Source organism: Takifugu rubripes, chromosome 7 (genome assembly GCF_901000725.2).
Source record: "Takifugu rubripes chromosome 7, fTakRub1.2, whole genome shotgun sequence".
Lineage (NCBI taxonomy): Eukaryota > Metazoa > Chordata > Actinopteri > Tetraodontiformes > Tetraodontidae > Takifugu > Takifugu rubripes.
In genome coordinates, this window is record NC_042291.1 from 3,673,334 (window position 1) to 3,690,033 (window position 16,700).

A 16,700-nucleotide genomic window follows, 5' to 3' on the forward strand; every position below is an offset into this window, starting at 1 on the left:
ATGTCACATCAACAACAGTTCCTGGATCTGAAGTGCTGTTTTTGTTCCACGATCCAGTGTTTCTCACCCCCGATTTCACACGTACAGCTTTGGTTTCCTTTTTCTGCATCACGTTTCTCGTCCCTCGTTGGCTGATTCCAGTCGGAAAAGTGTGAAGCGGAAGTCAGTTTTCTTGTATGGACGTTAAAGTTAGCATTAGCATTGCACTTCTCATCTCGCGAATTCACAGTTTAATAGCAATGAAATGCCAAATAGAAGGTTTTCTATTTGGAAAAGGACTGTAATGTTAGCATTTGTCTCCTTGCTGCAGCCTGCTAGCTCCCCCACGGAGGGCAGCGTTCTGCTGTGGGCAGGACAAATAGTCTGTTGTGCAGCTTTAATTCCAGGGTCGCTGTGCCTGCCGGACACACCTGAAGTTAAGGCTGAACCCAGAGGTCAGCACAATCAGATCCTCTTTAGACACAAACCTGATTAATGCTGCTCCAACCGCGGCTCCTCTCCACAGATCTGGACCAACACAGGGGTCAGGGCAGGGAAGATGGCTGCTCTAATCTGATTGGGCTGCCAATTTGCTGACTCACTGTAACTCATATCACCTGTAGAGGTCAAGGACTGGTCAGGCAGTGACCTTGAGGAGGGCTGACTGGGGTGGTTTCGAAGTGCAGAGCTCCAGTGGTGAGCCCAGTTAACAGGAAGCTCTAAATATGTCAATCAGGACTATTAAAAATAGGAGTTAAAGGGTTAATAATGTTGCTAACGGGTTAATAATCTGCTGAGGGGTTAAAAATACTGCTAAATACTGCTAATGCTAATGGGTTAATGATACTGCTAATGGGTTAATAATGCGGCTAACTGGTTAATAACAATGCTAACGGATTAATAATACTGCTAACGACTTACTAACACCTGCCAACGGGGCTAATACCACTGCCAAGAGGTGATGGATGCTGTAGCTAAAGATGGTGTTCCTGTTTGAGGGCCGTTGGCAGAGACAAACCTTCCTGTGATGACTGGAGGTTTTTAATGTGAGGATTATGTGAGCATCAGGCATCAGAAGGTTAAGTCTGCCCTCACAACAAAGCGAGAAATGTGTTGCCAGGATTTTTCCAGCCTCTCCTTCGGAGCCTCGGTGACGAGGAGGAGGAGCGGGAAAGAGGCCCTTTCCGCTCAGAAGGCACCTGTCTGCTTGTTCATGTCCAAAAACTGCGACACAGAGAACCAGAAGATTGTTTCTTTTCAAAAGGTCCGCCCGGCATTAATTGAAGATCAAGAGGATTACAGAAGCTAAATGAGCCCGCAATGAACGAAGATGCAGACCGAAACTGAGTGGGAAACCAAAACAGAGTCGCCGCTGCAGCACCTCCGGTCACCGACTGAACTGACCACTGGACCTCTCCGGCCTGGATGAGGCCTTATGCTGCTCCCCAATGCTAACTGGCAGTTTTTGCACTGGTTAGGCCAAACCTACAAGCAGCCCATGTCTTGTGTTTGTCGGAGACAGATCTCCCGCCGCTGTTGCCAGCATCTTCGGAGGACGGATGAGGCACCATCGGGCCTAGCGCGACAACTTAGCTCTGCAAAACTCAGGGAATGAGGAGAACAATCAGGTTCTCATCTAAACAGGAGCGCACCGGCACATGCTGACCTGGACCACAGCTGTGATGGTTAAAGGTGACTATTCTGGATGAGCACACGAGCCGTCACAACTGTTAGCAAACACTGAAACAGAGGCAGAGGGTTTGTGAGTATCCTTTATTTTCTTGAAACTTGTGCATCACATTCAAAGGGTAGAACTGTGTGCACGTCATTTTGTTTTCATCACCACAAGTTGAAAAATTAGTTAAATGTTCATTTTCTTTAAATACATCTGTTCCAACCATTTACACGCGATTGCTGGAGTCTCTCAGCCAGCCGGGAATCATGAGCATCGGCAGCGCTCGTCCCTCGTCTCTACGTGGCTCCGATCAGTGGGACGGCAGGTGAAGTAAAAATAGCTTTCTTGTAAATATGAGCTGCTTTACATGATAAAAATAGTTTTCTTTCTTACGTATTTGCCAAAACATAACATTTCTTATGGACCTAAACCAGAATGTGCTAACTGTGCTAACGAATCTTTGTTTAGGATACAGTGGGAGTGTGTTTCCTTCTGTGTGTGGGTGTGTATGTGTGCATGCGTGCTTGTGTGAGAGTGCGAGTGTGTGTGGGGTGTGCAAGTGTGTTTTCATGTGTGTGTGCGCGCCGCGCGCGCGTGTGTGTGTGTGGTGGAGTGGCAGCCCCTCCCCCGATGATGCTCCTCCTGATGCTCTTTGTGTCTTTAAAAATCATTACAAAAGTTTGGATTCTGTTCGTACAAAAACACTGCGTCGTAGAAACGTCATTTTCCCGGTGAAAGTTTGCCGAAGGAAAAAGCAAAGTCGGATCATCGGAAAGAGGGGAAAACGTGGAGCAAACGCTGGGAAGGCGTGTGACCCGGAGCTGCAGTCGTCATGGTATAAATAACACGTGTCATAAATAAGACAATAAATACTTGAAATAAATAGTTTTGTGTGTGAAGTGGTGGCGGCAGCGGCACGACCCCACCACTCCAGGTCATGTGACATATGCGTTGAACCCCGTTCCCCCAGTAGCAGCACCCCCCCCACCCCACCCCCCCACAGGTAGGTAGACTAAAAGTGTTAATACTGCCAACACAAAGACATGGCCTCACTTATTGCCTGAGGGTGAGGTTGAGATACAGTAGAGCTAGTCTCACGTTGGATCAGTTTATATACGTTGAAGCGAAGCCTCTTCTATACATTTAAGTGCGACCGAGCTCCCCGCCGCCCTCGGGGGCTTCGGTTCAGCCCCCTCAATTGTTCCAAAGACGTAAAGATCTTCCACAGTGTCTCTGGGACGACGCTCAGCCGCGACAGAGTCAACGGGGGGCGGGGGACGGGGGGGGGGGCCTGTTTGTTCCCTCTTGAATCCTGGGATTGGAAATTCCGGAACCTGTCATGCTGGCCCACCATCCCCAAAGGTGGCGCCAATAATGAGGTCACTCGCTGAAATGTCCGCCAGGTCGGGTTATTTCCACAGGATATACTGTTGGACTCTTTTATATTCGGATGTAAAGGAGATTGACATGTCATCTATAGCCCTCCTCCTTTTGTTGACCCCACCCAATCATTGCAACCCCCCACGGTGACCCTCCTACCATTTGCCCCCACCCTTATCTCCACCCATGACTCGCTCCGCACCCCTCGCTGCAGGACAGAGGGTGGTAGTGTGGCGGCGACTCCCACTTTAGGCATAGTCTCTTTGCCGGGCAGTCGGACGGTCGTTGAAGGTGTGCATGTTGATGACCTCCTCCGTTTTCACCAGGGCAGGGGGCGGCGGCTTGTGTTTGAGCCGCCGTTGGCACTTGAGGGAGACTCTCAGCTCGTCCACCACGGCACTGCAGAAGGACCTCTGTGGAGAGAAGAAGACAGAATGGGTTCCAGGCCCCCGAACACCCGCCCGGCAACAGCAGCTCCAGTCTGGGTCGGCGTGGCGTCCGCAGCGCTTCCTACGATGGGGTTTTGACTAACTTAGCGGTGACGCGTGTTCATGCTACGCTGCATGCTACGCGTCCAGCAGGACGGAGCAGCTGCGATCAGAAAAACACACGCGTCCTCACAGCTGCTGTGCACGTCCAGCCTCTGTCCACCGATCCACTTTGAGGTCTTTTGCTCCAACATTTATTTTAGGCCCTTCCGGCAACGCTTCGATGTCACCATCACATCTTCAGTCGGAGGAAGTCACTCATAAGTTATACAGATCTGCAAAAGTAGCCGAGCCTAGTTAGCATAGCACGAGTATGTTTCAGCTGCATCTACGACGGACGGCAGAATAACAACATTTAAAACTACAGTCGTCTGGGAACAACATGAAGCCAAGAGGAGCTACGGATGTCATGTGACCCTTGTGCTAGTGGTTGCTAGGTGATTGGTGGTTTCTTCCTGCTGAACGTGGAGCAACAGACACATTGCACCTGCAACACCCCAAGCAACAAGCGTGAGGTTCCATTCACCAGTCCAGTCCATGAGACTGGAGACCAGTTTTAGCTAGCTGGGTCAGCTCACGTCTCAAAGCCTAGTGAGATGTGATGGAGGAACGACCGGATGGATCAGGTTTATCCTGATCCAGAAGAGTGTCTTTAGGTCACTCTGCAGGTTCTCACCAGTTAGCCCGCTACTGAGCATCTGGACACCAGTTACCAGCGTTTACGTGACAGGACGTGGACGACGTCAGCAATGTGAGGTGTTCTTTTCTGCGCTCGCTCTGCTGCAGAACTCGAAGCGAATCTAAGCTAAACGTGTTCTGCAGCTGGAGGAACATCTGGAGGAAACCTTCACGTTTATTCAAGGTGCTGCTGCTGCTCATGCACCTTCCAGATGTTTCTTCCACAGAGGTTTGATGCTTTAAACAACCTCCCAGACTGAACTCCAGTGGCGCTCGCAGTGGTCTATGCCCATGACCCCCCCTCCCCCCCAGATGGAGATGGCACCTTCGTATTGACTGGACTCATCTTGTCCTTCCTCCATTCAGGTTAAGATCCTTCAGACAAAACAAGTGTGTTTTCTAAAGTACATAAATAAATAAATAAATCCTCCTTCACTCATGAGGCAAGGTGAATGTTGCCCCGATGGTTTTTGGATCATGGTCTCAACATCTGAGCTCCTAAAGCCTCCTCCAGCCTCCATCACACCGCACCTCTGAAGGTTGCGGCCCACAATCCGGATCAGGATGGGTTTCTCACAACCCGACTTTTCCGACCATTTCAAAGGCCACGCCCTCTTTTCTGACTGGATTAATGTCGTCGGCCATCGTGAGCCGGGACTGGAATGAACGGTGGAGATTCATGGAGTTCAACTCCCACCTGCAGCTGTATCGAGGTGAGGCTGTCGACAAATGTCGGTCTGGCTGTGAAAGGAACCAGCCGAGCAACTTCCTCTCGTTTGCTTTGCTTTGCTTTGTTTTATAGCAGCAGCCTCAGGGCTTCTGGGAGCGCTGGGCCCACTTTGCTGCCTGTCAGGGGAGCCATTGTCATCACGGCTGCCTGCTGGTGGCGTGCTGAATGGATGGTGGCTGCTATGGGGTCACAGGATTACAGAGATTTTATGAGGCTCAAGCATCAGCTGCAGCTGCACGCCGCTGTGGGGTTTCTCAGAGGGAGGGGCCCTTCTCTCCAGGCTACGCTAGGAGGCAAATGGGGAACAGTGGGACCAGTCCACATTATTTACACAGGCCTCATCATCCACGTGGGAAAAGGCTGACAGACACAAACAAGTGATGAGTGACGGACTCAACCTGCAGAAATGGCTGCTGGGAGGTGGAGGTGCAGGTGGAGGTGGAGGTGGAGGTGCAGGTGGAGGTGGAGGTGGAGGTGGAGGTGGAGGTGGAGGTGAAGTGAAGGTGGAGGTGGAGGTGGAGGTGGAGGTGGAAGTGGAGGTGGAGGTGGAGGTGGAGGTGGAGGGAGGTGAGGTGAGTGAAGGTGGAAGTGGAAGTGGAAGTGGAAGTGGAAGTGGAAGTGGAAGTGGAAGGGAAGTGGAGGTGAAGGTGAAGGTAGGTGGAGGTGGAGGTGCAGGTGGAGGTGCAGGTGGAGGTGCAGGTGGAGGTGGAGGTGCAGGTGCTGGAATGTGTCCCAGCTATCTGTGATCCACCTGTGTGCCACCTTTTCATTTCTGAAATAACCTTCTGAGCACTTCAGTGTCTCCATTTAAGCACAGTGTATTTTTGAGTTCAGCGGTGTCACCTGACGATGTTTGACCATTTGTCACCACAAATGTCCAGTGGACACACGGCCAAGACAGCAAAGTGTGCGGCTCACAGGCAGCGTGAGAAGCATCTGTGCCCATCAACAACAACATGCTAGAATCTTCAATAGGCAAGAACTTAAAACGTTCTGCAGGTGACTGAAGTTCACTGGAGAAGAAACTAGAAAACATGGACACACAGGATCATCAGCCGTGGTCCAAACCAGCAGGAACATTCAAGTTCAGAAGGTTTGCACATTGTTGTGGTCACCACCAGGTTCCTGTGCTGCTGGACCTCCAGTACGCCTGCAGGTTTGTGTCTGACTGTGAGTGCAGCTGCTCCCAGCAGCCTTCAGAGCACCTCAAGGCTGAGAGAGCTCAGCGCAGCCGTGGTTCGTCAGATATGGAAGTTCTGCAGCCTTCAGAGAGCAAGAGTTGGTCCTCACAGTGTGGTTTGTTTCCTGTGGGAGCTTCTGTCCACCACGTTTCTGTGCTAATGGCTAAAAACAGGGTGCAACTTCTCTACGTAAGAATGTGTTGACGGGCTCGTGAAATCAGAGGTGAATTATGGATGAATGCATTTCTGGGTTAGATTAGCGAGCGAGTCGGCGGTGCCGTCATTCCCATCATTTATGTAAGATTTCAACGCTCCGCCTTTTCCTAAGACAGCAGACGTGTTGACAGGTTGGCAGAAACTATTAGCCTGGCTGTTAAAATCTCAACAGAATCCAAACTTTTGTGCACAGATGGTCCTGAACCAGAGCTCAGCACAGAAACCACCGAAGGGAACGCTAGCTACCCCGGCTAGCTACAGCTAAACGAAGCCCCAGTTGTTACCACTCCAGCACTGACCAGGTCATTGAGGGAAAGGTGACAGGACGTGAGTGTAACAGACAGGAAGTTGATTTAAAAGGGCGCAGCAGTTACAGGAACGTAGCCGTAGACTCTGAAGCTATTTCACCTTTTTGCCTCCGTCGCGGCTCTGCAAATTCTACAAATCAGTTTAGTAACGGAGCTCTGCCCACACAGCGTAGACGGATAGTCCAAACTCTGGAACTAACATATGAAATGTTCCGTGATCTGACACTTTATGAGTGTTTTATATTAGAAAAATATGAAATCTCGACCATGACGAATTACTGTGTGGCTTTTTTTTCTTTTTTTTTACATGAACGTAAAACCCTTCTCGCTTTCTTTATTGTTCTCTCTCTGTGTAATCGTTCTCTTAATCTGTTTAGGGACTTTTCCTTTCATACTGTTTGGTTCTGTACCATAAGTTTAATGGAGAATCTCCATAATCTCCATATTATTGCTGTCCATATGCAGCTTTCGCTCCATGAACCGCCATCTTAATGGCGTGGAGGGGTTTGCGGACCTGATGGATCCCTGGGGTTATGTTGCTGGGGGTTCAATGCCTCTGGTAGGGTCTCCCAAACAGGTACTAGGGAAAGCAGTAGAGTAAGAGAGGTTCCAAAGCCCCAGATCAATAATAACGTGAGGCAGTTTACCCACCCTGGAGCCAGGCCTTGGGTCAAGCATGTAGGCTATTTTCCCGTAGGGTCACAATCCATGTGAGAGTTCAAAAGGGGCTAGTGCTATCTGATTTGTGTGCACCCCATGGGGCTGGACTACCCAATCTTTGGAGAGTGACTCTGGCCGTGGGGATATGGAATGTTACCTCACTGGGGTAAAAGGACTTTTTCAGAGGCCCAGGAAGGGGTGCTGGCAGGTGCCCCAACTGGTGATGGAATACTGGACCAGCTCCATACCCTTCACAGGTGCTTGAGGTGTTGTGGGAATTTGCCCAACCAGTCCATATGTGATTTGTGCACAGAGAACAGAACTCAGGAACTGTGTTCCTCGTAGCATCATGTCGGAAGTGCTTCAGGGGTTGGAGGCCCTCGGCTAAACGTTGTACAGTCCTTGCATGACAGGAGCAGGAGCATTGTCCACATTGCCCCCCACAGCAGTATGTGAGACCTCTTTCCACTGATGACTGAAAGAACACGTTATTGGATACAAGTGGACTAAAATGGCTTTCCTCTCCAGGGTGGTGGGGTACTCCTTTGGAGATAGGGTGAGGGACTCCTGGCTGAAGCTCAGAGTAGAGCTGCTGAGGTGGCTTGGGCATCTATTATATCTATCATCTATCTGTATTGGATGCCCCCTGGCGCCTCTCTTGGGAGGTGTTCCAGGTGTCCCATCGGAGAAAACCCCGGGGAAGACCCTGGCCATCCTGAAGTGACTATGTCACTCGGCTGACCGGCGGACACCATCCCAGAAGAGCTTGGGAAAGTGTCAGAGGAGAGAGAAGTCTAGGCGTCCAAGCTCAGACTGCGTCGCCTGTGTCCCAGTACCGCATAATACACACATAGAAGTATAGCTCAATTATGATACCAACAGTGTAAATGAATTATTTGAGGCTGGTGTTTGTTCGTTGGGCACCTCTTTCTGAACTGTGATATAAACTGGGAGTTCCTTGATGGGAAAACACTGATCACCTTGAGAGAAGCAGGTCTGAGCATACACCATTGGTAAGGACATGCCAAGGTCATGCCTGTGAATTCATGCTGTCTGTCTGGGCATCACAGTGATGGAGTGTAGGTGTTGCTGGGGAGGACTTCAAGACTTTCTTTGATCTGGTCCTCCAGTGGTCTGAGGGACTGTATCACAATTGGACAGCTTCCTGCCCACTTCCTACTTGAGGCTGTCAGGCCTCCACCTTCAGCTCAGGTAGGTCAGTGTGAAGCAGATGAAGATCAGCTCCTCCAAGTCTGAGGCTGGAGAGGGTCCCACCTGACAGAAGGAGGAGTTTCAGTAGCTGGTTCTCTGGTTCATCGGAGGGGGAAATCAAAGACAAGATGGAGGGATGGGAAAGTGGCAGAAGTAGAGGTGGACAGGTGGCATGGTGACAGAACACAACATGGTCAGGTGAGAGGGTATAGCTTCTGCAGTGGAACCAGGCTGGCCCATGTCTCACTGGCCTTTGCTGTGACCCAAAGAAAGGATCAAGAGAGCTGCTCAGCCTAGAGGTTATGAGAGGGGCCAAAATAAAGAGATTGGCTAGATCTTCTCCAAGTTGACCGAGCCAGCTGAGGCGGTTCAGGCATGTCAAGCAGCAAGGAGACTCTGAGGGAGACCCAGGACCCCCTGCAGGGACCATATCTCCTTTGGTGTTCTCTTAGAGGAGCTTAGATGGTGCTGTGGACCTTCTCGAAAAACTGCTTCTCCCATGACCTGGACGAGGTGGAAATGATGGATAGGTGGATGCAGATGTGGACAGAGCTGTCTGTGATCCTCAGGAAGTGAGGACACCCAGAGTGACCTGGGCAGGAGGAGGCAGAACTCTACACCCTGTCCTCCTCAGTTCTTCAAATAAGGAATGGATGGAGTAAATCTGCATCCACCAGGCTCCCCCTCACCACATGGGTGTTGTTGCACATCCATAAGCATGCGTGTGTGTGTGTGTGTGTGTGTGTGTGTGTGTGTGTGTGTTGGGGGGGCATTGATGAGATGGGCTCCTCACAAACAGCTGGTGGTCCCTGCACCCCGAGTCTGGTTACTCTGCAGCAGCAGCCAGGAAGAGAGGAAAGAGCAGGAGGAGAAGGAGGAGCGGGAGGAGGAGTAGAGGGAAGAGGAAACGGAGGAGAAGCTAGAAGGAAGAAGGAAGGAAGGAAGGAAGGAAGGAAGGAAGGAAGGAAGGAAGGAAGAATCATCATGGTGATCATGGAAATGTGACAGAGGAGCAGTTTCATGCTGCTGACATCCTTCAGATGAACCAAGAATTCCTAAATCCCACAACACATGGTGACTGAAAGGAGCCTAACAAAGGGAATCTGGCTTCACCGGGAGCTCCGTCACCGGTGACTCCGGCTCAGATCTGCTCAGATCTTCAGCCGCCATGCTGCTCACCTGTGTGCAACACTGACGTCTAGAGGAAACATCTTTTAGCTTCCACAACTTTTCCAGTTTTCCTGGTCTGGGATGATTAAAGCAGGGTTGGAACGAAGAATTTGACGCTGTCGTATTTGAAACGTGTTCGAGACTTTATTCAGAATCCAATCGCGCTAAAGCTAGCAGGCGAGCTAGTGGCAGCTAACGGAGCGGCAGCAGGATGTGCAGCCATGGTGACGTACCGGTGTTCTAACTGGTCCGTCTGAGGGACCTTTAGGCTGAAAACAGCTGCAGATGTTTTGTCACACCTGTATTCAGCTTTAGCACATCTGGAAACATGAAACACGTTGAGGTCAGGTTCAAACGTTTTCAGAGGTGAACCACAGCAAACAGATGCTAGATAGCACTGTCGCTAACGCTCACGCATGCCAGTGAAACTGTGTTTTAGAGTTCAGGTGGACCACATTGGTCAAACGATTAAGGAAGGGCAGATGACATTATAATGTCTGTCATCTGAGGGTTGCCATGGATACGCAGTGACAGAGTGAACACACATTAGCTCCTGATGGTGTGCAGTCAAATGGCGTGTGTTTCGTCTGTGCAGTTAACAGGTGAAAGCGTCTGTATGCCAGGCAGACCTGGGGAGGAACCTGACAGGGGGAACCAGCGTGGTGAAACAGGTGACGCACTGGCTCAGGTGACACACTGACTCAGGTGACAACACTGGCTCAGGTTGAGCACACTGACTCAGGTGACACACTGGCTCAGGTGACACACACTGGCTCAGAAAAACATGCTGTCTCAGCACCTGTTTCATCGGCAGTAGTTTCAGCAGACTGCATCAATCAGACGCAACACAAACGCACAACGACTGTCGCTAACACCCTGGCAGACACAGGCGCTTCACCAGGACGGAGATCAAAGAGCTGCTTTAAGACAAATAGGACAACCTGCCCTTTGGCAGGCGTTGACAGCAGATGGTTTGCTGGTTCAATTCCCCAGGAGCGTCTATAACAACTGTTATTAACCCTGTTATTATCGCAGGTTCTCCACTGAGCGACACACCTGCACACACACTTATTATTGGTCATCGTTGAGGTTTTTTGACAGCATAATCTAAGGCTATCGTTCATTCACCTTTAGAGAGTCACCTGTTTCTCAGGCTGATTAAATCTGGAGGTGGATCTGTTTTATATTCAGTTACTGAACAAAGGTGCAACATTTATAACAAGTGTTTGTATTTAACTTCACAGTAATAAATGAGAAAGAGGCGAGTTGATACGGAGGATCAGAGGGACACTCCTGACTCCTGACCAGTCACCTGTGCTGGTTCCAGTCAGACAGACAACAGGCGATCTTTATTCATGGACGGAAGATTACAAATGAAAAGAAACCAAAATGGATCCGAACGATTCACGTTATTACTGATGATGATGATAGTTTGTGTTTCACCTGAGTACAGGAAGGGGAACCTGTCTGTCTGTCTGTCTGTCTGTCTGTCTGTCTGCCTGCCTGTCTTCCTGCCTGCCTGTCTGTCTGCCTGCCTGTCTGTTCGTCTGTCTGTCTGTCTGTCTGCATGTCTGTCTGCCTGTCTGTCCGTCCGTCCGTCTGCCTGTCTGTCTGCCTGCCTGCCTCCCTGCCTGTCTGTCTGTCCTCTCTGTCTGTCTGTCTGTCTTCCTGTCTGTCTGTCTGCCTGTCTGTCTGTCTGCCTGCCTGCCTGTCTGTCTGTCTTTCTGTCTGTCTTCCTTCCTGCCTGCCTGTCTGCCTGTCCGTCTGTCTTCCTGCCTGCCTGTCTGCCTGTCTGTCTGTCTTCCTGCCTGCCTGTCTGTCTGTCTGCCTGCCTGCCTGCCTGCCTGTCTGTCTGCCCAGATTGTTCAGGACAGTATGCTGGTGTGAATTCTGGTGTGTCCATCGTCTCGCTGGTGTCCTGTCTGTGTGTACAGGCGACTCACAGGCTGCTGCGTTTGCTGGCCAGAACCTTGAGCTCAGACCTGGACCTGGACCTGAGGCTGGACCTGGACAGCAGGCGTGTGTGTTTGTGCACGTGTGTTTGAACCTGGACCAACGGTTTTCTAGTTTTTCCATCCTCAGAACAACGTCTAGGCTACACAGACGCGTTTCTGCAGGTCATTTGAGTTGCTGGTTAAAGTCTAGCTCGTCTCCATGGTGACAGCAGAGTCCCTCACGTTCTTATCTTGTTGTCGCCATTGGGCCTGAGTGAATAAATGCACAGAAACCAACCCTTATGTTGCTGCATGTCAGAGAGCACGCTAACATTAGCATCACAACACTGCCGCCACCGCTAGCAATTGGCCTGTTGTTGTGATAAGATCAGAGGGTCCATACCTTCTCCAGCTGAGCGCTCTGCTTGGACTTGTACAGGAACTCTCCCACGGCCACAAACACGGAGAGGACAAGTCGGCCGCCAGGACGATGAAGATGCCGCCGATGTTTCTGGACGCCCAGCGCGCTGGCCTCCTTGCTCTCCTCCTCCGGACAAGCCGTTTCCTCTCCACCACTTCTCCTTCATCATGTGCAGCTTCCCTTCCTCCTGCAGCTGCAGGATGCGATGGTGATCTTGTCTCGGTACGGAAGCCTGGAGGACCAAAGAGGAGCAGGTCAGCTCAGCCGTATCTGGGGCTCCGCCCCCTTCTCACAGCAGTGTTGCCCCCCCCCTGGTGGAACCATTTGATAGTATTTGACGAAAATATGGAAACGGGGCCAATAGCAGGACAGGTGCCGAGGTGCCCTTCGGCAAGGCTCCCAGTCTGAACATCTGTCAAAGGCAGCTGCCACACCGACATGACTGCACGCCTTCTTTATATGTTCATGTACAATAACATGGGTAATAACAGGCCTATTCCTGCTGTAGCATAGCTATAATATATCTGCAGTGTGTCTGTCCTGCAGCTGTAGTTGTGCAGTGTAATGTAGCTGTAGCTGCACTCCACCTGTAGCATAGATGTTGTGCACCTGTCATGGAGCTGTAGCATAGCTGTAGTTTAACTGTAGCATAGCTGTAGTATAACTGTAGCATAGCTGTAGTATAACTGTAGTGTAGCTGTAGTATAACTGTAGCGTAGCTGTAGTATAACTGTAGCGTAGCTGTAGTATAACTGTAGCATAGCTGTAGTATAACTGTAGCATAGCTGTAGCATGGCTATACAGAAGCTGTGGTCTACCTACCTGTAGCAATGGTGTAGCTCTGTAGTGAACCTATATTGTAGCGTAGCTGTAGTTCCTCTGACATGTAGCTGTTTGTAACTGCAGCGTAGCTGCGGTGTAGCTGTCTTTAAATTGTTTAGTGCTACGTTAAACAGCTAAGCTATCATCACCATAGCTTTATGAGGAGTAAAAAATGAGGTCAGGTGTAAAATCTGAACAAACATGTTTGCCTGGATAATAACTGTCGTATTATCCGCGTTCGTTAGTTTTGCAGCCCTGTTTTCATCTTTCTAAAGTGTTTACTGTTAAGATTATGTGAAAGTGTTAAGCTGTTAAACGATGCTAATGACTATTTGCCAACAGTGTTTGGGAATATGATTTAATTACTCAGGTTCAGTGTCATAGTTTAGCTCTTCTATTTCTTAAAATGTGTTTATGTGAGCAGAACGTTTGCTTCTCCAATATTCATTTCAGTCCCATAATCATCACTTAGCGTTGTTTTCACTTTGTTCCACACAATATTGCCGCTAATGTCCACCGTTTCCCCCGTTGCTGCTGCCACAGGCACAAACACATGGTGAAGCTCAGATGGAAACAACCAGCGTAGAGCCGCCATCTCTTCAGAAGACACCTGAAGAACCGTGGTTACACGGAACAGGAAGGAGAACTCGCTTAGCTAGCGCTGAGGATTCACAGCTAACGCTCACACCAGGTGTGGCAACAGAACCAGCAGCTCACGCAGGAGACCCTGAGCTGGGGTCACCTGTGGCTAAGAATGCTGTCACTACACAGGTGTGAACGTTTCTAGACGTGAAAGATCTCGCCATGTTGTGGCTGTTGCTACGGTTGTTGGTTCCTGGCCCAGCCAGGACCTGAACCGGTCCTAATGTGTCCAGGAGGGTTGAGACGTGTGAAGACAGCGGCTGGTGGTGTGTGAAGGTAGCGCTGCGTCCACAACCAGGGAGGAGACGTCAGTCAGACGTGGACGATGACTGCGGGGGGGGGGGGGGGGGGGGGGGTGAAGAAGGCTCCGTTGTCTTCATCGGACTCCTGAGAGGAGCTGAGAAAAGAGCCTCTTAATCTTCTGATTCAGACGGGAGTCGAGAGTCACCTGACAGGCGTCCAAAAGACGCCTGTGCAGAATGTAATCTGTCAGATCAGAGACCCCCCCCCCCCCCCCACACACACACACACACCCCCGACACACACACACACGGAGTGATGTGCTGAAACGCTATTTTTAGACCGGCCATCTATAACAAACACACGTTTGTTTTTGTCACACAAATGAAGGAAGAAATGATCAAAACGCTTGTAATTACAGACGGCAGCAAGAATTCCAGAAAATACATTCCCTCCGGAGCAGTTAGCGCTCCGGCTACAGCGCTCCCAGAACATCTGCCCCGCTCTTTAATAGCCTAGAAAGTTGCTCTGCTCAAAGTGGTCGCGGGCACGTGACACGGGTGTGACAGGAAGTGTCACTCAGGTGTGTCACTCCAGCGGGAAACATTGGACGTTCGGAGTGGACGTCTTCATGTCCTGATGAAGACAGCCAGCAGGAACCATCGGGGTCATCTCAGGCTAGCATCTTAGCTGCTATGCTAGCCTGCTGAGCTAGCAAGAGGGTTAGGGTTATCACCCCTCCATCCATCATCACCCATTCACATCCCATCATCACACCCCTCCATCCCATCATCAACCACCCCTCCATCCCATCATCACCCATCCTCCCATCATCACCACCCCTCCATCCCATCATCATCCTCCATCACCTCATCACCCCCTCCATCCCATCATCAACCCCCTCCATCCCATCATCACCCATCCATCCCATCATCACCTCCCTCCATCCCATCATCATCCATCCATCCCTCCATCACCCCTCCATCCCATCATCATCCATCCATCCCTCCATCACCCCTCCATCCCATCATCACCCATCCATCCCATCATCACCCCTCCATCCCATCATCATCCATCCATCCCTCCTCCAGCCACCCCTCCATCCCATCATCATCCATCCATCCCTCCCATCACCCCTCCATCCATCATCACCCATCCATCCCTCCATCACCCTCCATCCCATCATCACCCATCCATCCCATCATCATCCATCCATCCCTCCATCACCCCTCCATCCCCATCATCACCCATCCATCCATCATCACCCCTCCATCCCATCATCACCATCCATCCCCACCACACCCCTCCATCCCATCATCACCCCTCCATCCCATCATCACCCCTCCATGCCTCCATCATCCTCCATCCCATCATCACCCCTCCATCCCATCATCACCCCCTCCATGCCTCCATCATCCATCCATCCCATCATCATCCATCCATCCATTCCCATCATCATCCTCCATCCATCCATCATCACCCCCCTCCATCCCATCATCCATCCATCCTCCCATCATCACCCCTCCATCCCATCATCACCCCTCCATCCCATCAGCCCCCCTCCATCCCATCATCATCCATCCTCCCTCCATCATCCATCCATCCCACATCATCACCCCCTCCATCCCATCATCACCCTCCATCCCATCATCTCTCCATTCATTGAAATAACTAAATCATCTGACATGAAGAGTGTGGTGTGTGGTGTGTGTGTGTGTGTGGTGTGTGTGTGTGTGTGGGGTTGGGGGGGGTTGGGATCAGCCTAATTGGGGGGTCCACCGAGGGCTTGTGGAGCCTCCATATCATCAAATGTTGCCCCCAAGAATTAGCTGAACGTGTCGCTGGAGGCTCGGTGTCGTTAACACACCATTAACGATGACTAACAGCTGGGAGGTGAAGCGAGTCCGTCCATTACTGCAGCGAGGGGCCGTCGGGGGGCCGTCGGGGGGCCGTCAGGGGCCCCAGCACTAATGCAGGCCGACACCTTCTCTGCTGCTACTCAATGAGATCCATGTTAATGGCTGCGCTGCCTGGGATACACCGGGAATACCGGCTGCCAGACGGCAAAAGGGTAGTAAAGGGGAGGATTAGCAATGTTAAATACCTTGTTCTGCTGACGGCACGTGAACGAGCCGCCGGGGAGCCATGATTGCTAACGCCGCGGCTGTCGTTAGCACCTACAACGCTGTGAGGCGCGCCGGCTGGGAGGTTGAAAAACGACTTTACCTTTATTCCTCCTCCCCGCACACACACACATGCACACACACATGCACACACACACATGCACACACGCCACAGAGAATTCAGATGCATACGCTAGTAAAATATATGAAATGTCCATTTTAATGCTGTAGTCAATAGACAGCATGCATGCAGACATAAAAGCAGGCTCACACACACACACACACACACACACAACACACACACCTTCAGGACGAGCACATCAGTTAGGAAATGCAATCACCCAGAGCAAATACAGCCCACCTCTGCTGTTTTCCCTCACCGCCACAGTCAGTCACATTAGCGTGTGCTTGTCCACGTGCACACAAACAGCAGAAAATGACCTTGGCAGCGCCCCCCCCTCCCCAGAGGGCGGCTTCCTGATCACACCAGAGGGTGTTAACAACATATCCAGTCTGTTCTGGGCACCCTGGACCCTCATTCAGGTGTTTTAGGACCTTTTTAGCATCCTGGAGAAGTTTGGCTGGTGAGAAGCTCCAGTTGAGCCAGCTGCCATTACTGGACCAGCTGCCGTTACTGGACCAGCTGCCTTACTGGACCAGCTGCCATGACTGGACCACCTGCCGTTACTGGACCAGCTGCCATACTGGACCAGCTGCCATTACTGGACCACCTGCCGTTACTGGACCAGGCTGCTGCCGTTAACTGGACCAGCTGCTGTTACTGGACCAGCTGCCATTACTGGACCAGCTGCCGTTACTGGACCAGCTGCTGCCGTTACTG

At 51.0% G+C, this 16,700-nt stretch overlaps 1 protein-coding gene across 1 annotated transcript in view; it reads right to left on the minus strand.

Moving 5' to 3' along the window:
• Nucleotides 1–1,167: 1,167 nt before the first annotated feature.
• LOC101071348 (glutamate receptor ionotropic, kainate 2) overlaps nucleotides 1,168–16,700 on the minus strand; it is an 88,568-nt gene continuing 73,035 nt past the window's right edge. The window contains 8 exon segments of the mRNA XM_029838511.1: nucleotides 1,168–1,203; nucleotides 3,282–3,311; nucleotides 3,313–3,447; nucleotides 12,015–12,088; nucleotides 12,091–12,121; nucleotides 12,123–12,167; nucleotides 12,169–12,236; nucleotides 12,239–12,264. Coding sequence (XP_029694371.1) covers nucleotides 1,168–1,203; nucleotides 3,282–3,311; nucleotides 3,313–3,447; nucleotides 12,015–12,088; nucleotides 12,091–12,121; nucleotides 12,123–12,167; nucleotides 12,169–12,236; nucleotides 12,239–12,264 — 445 coding nt within the window.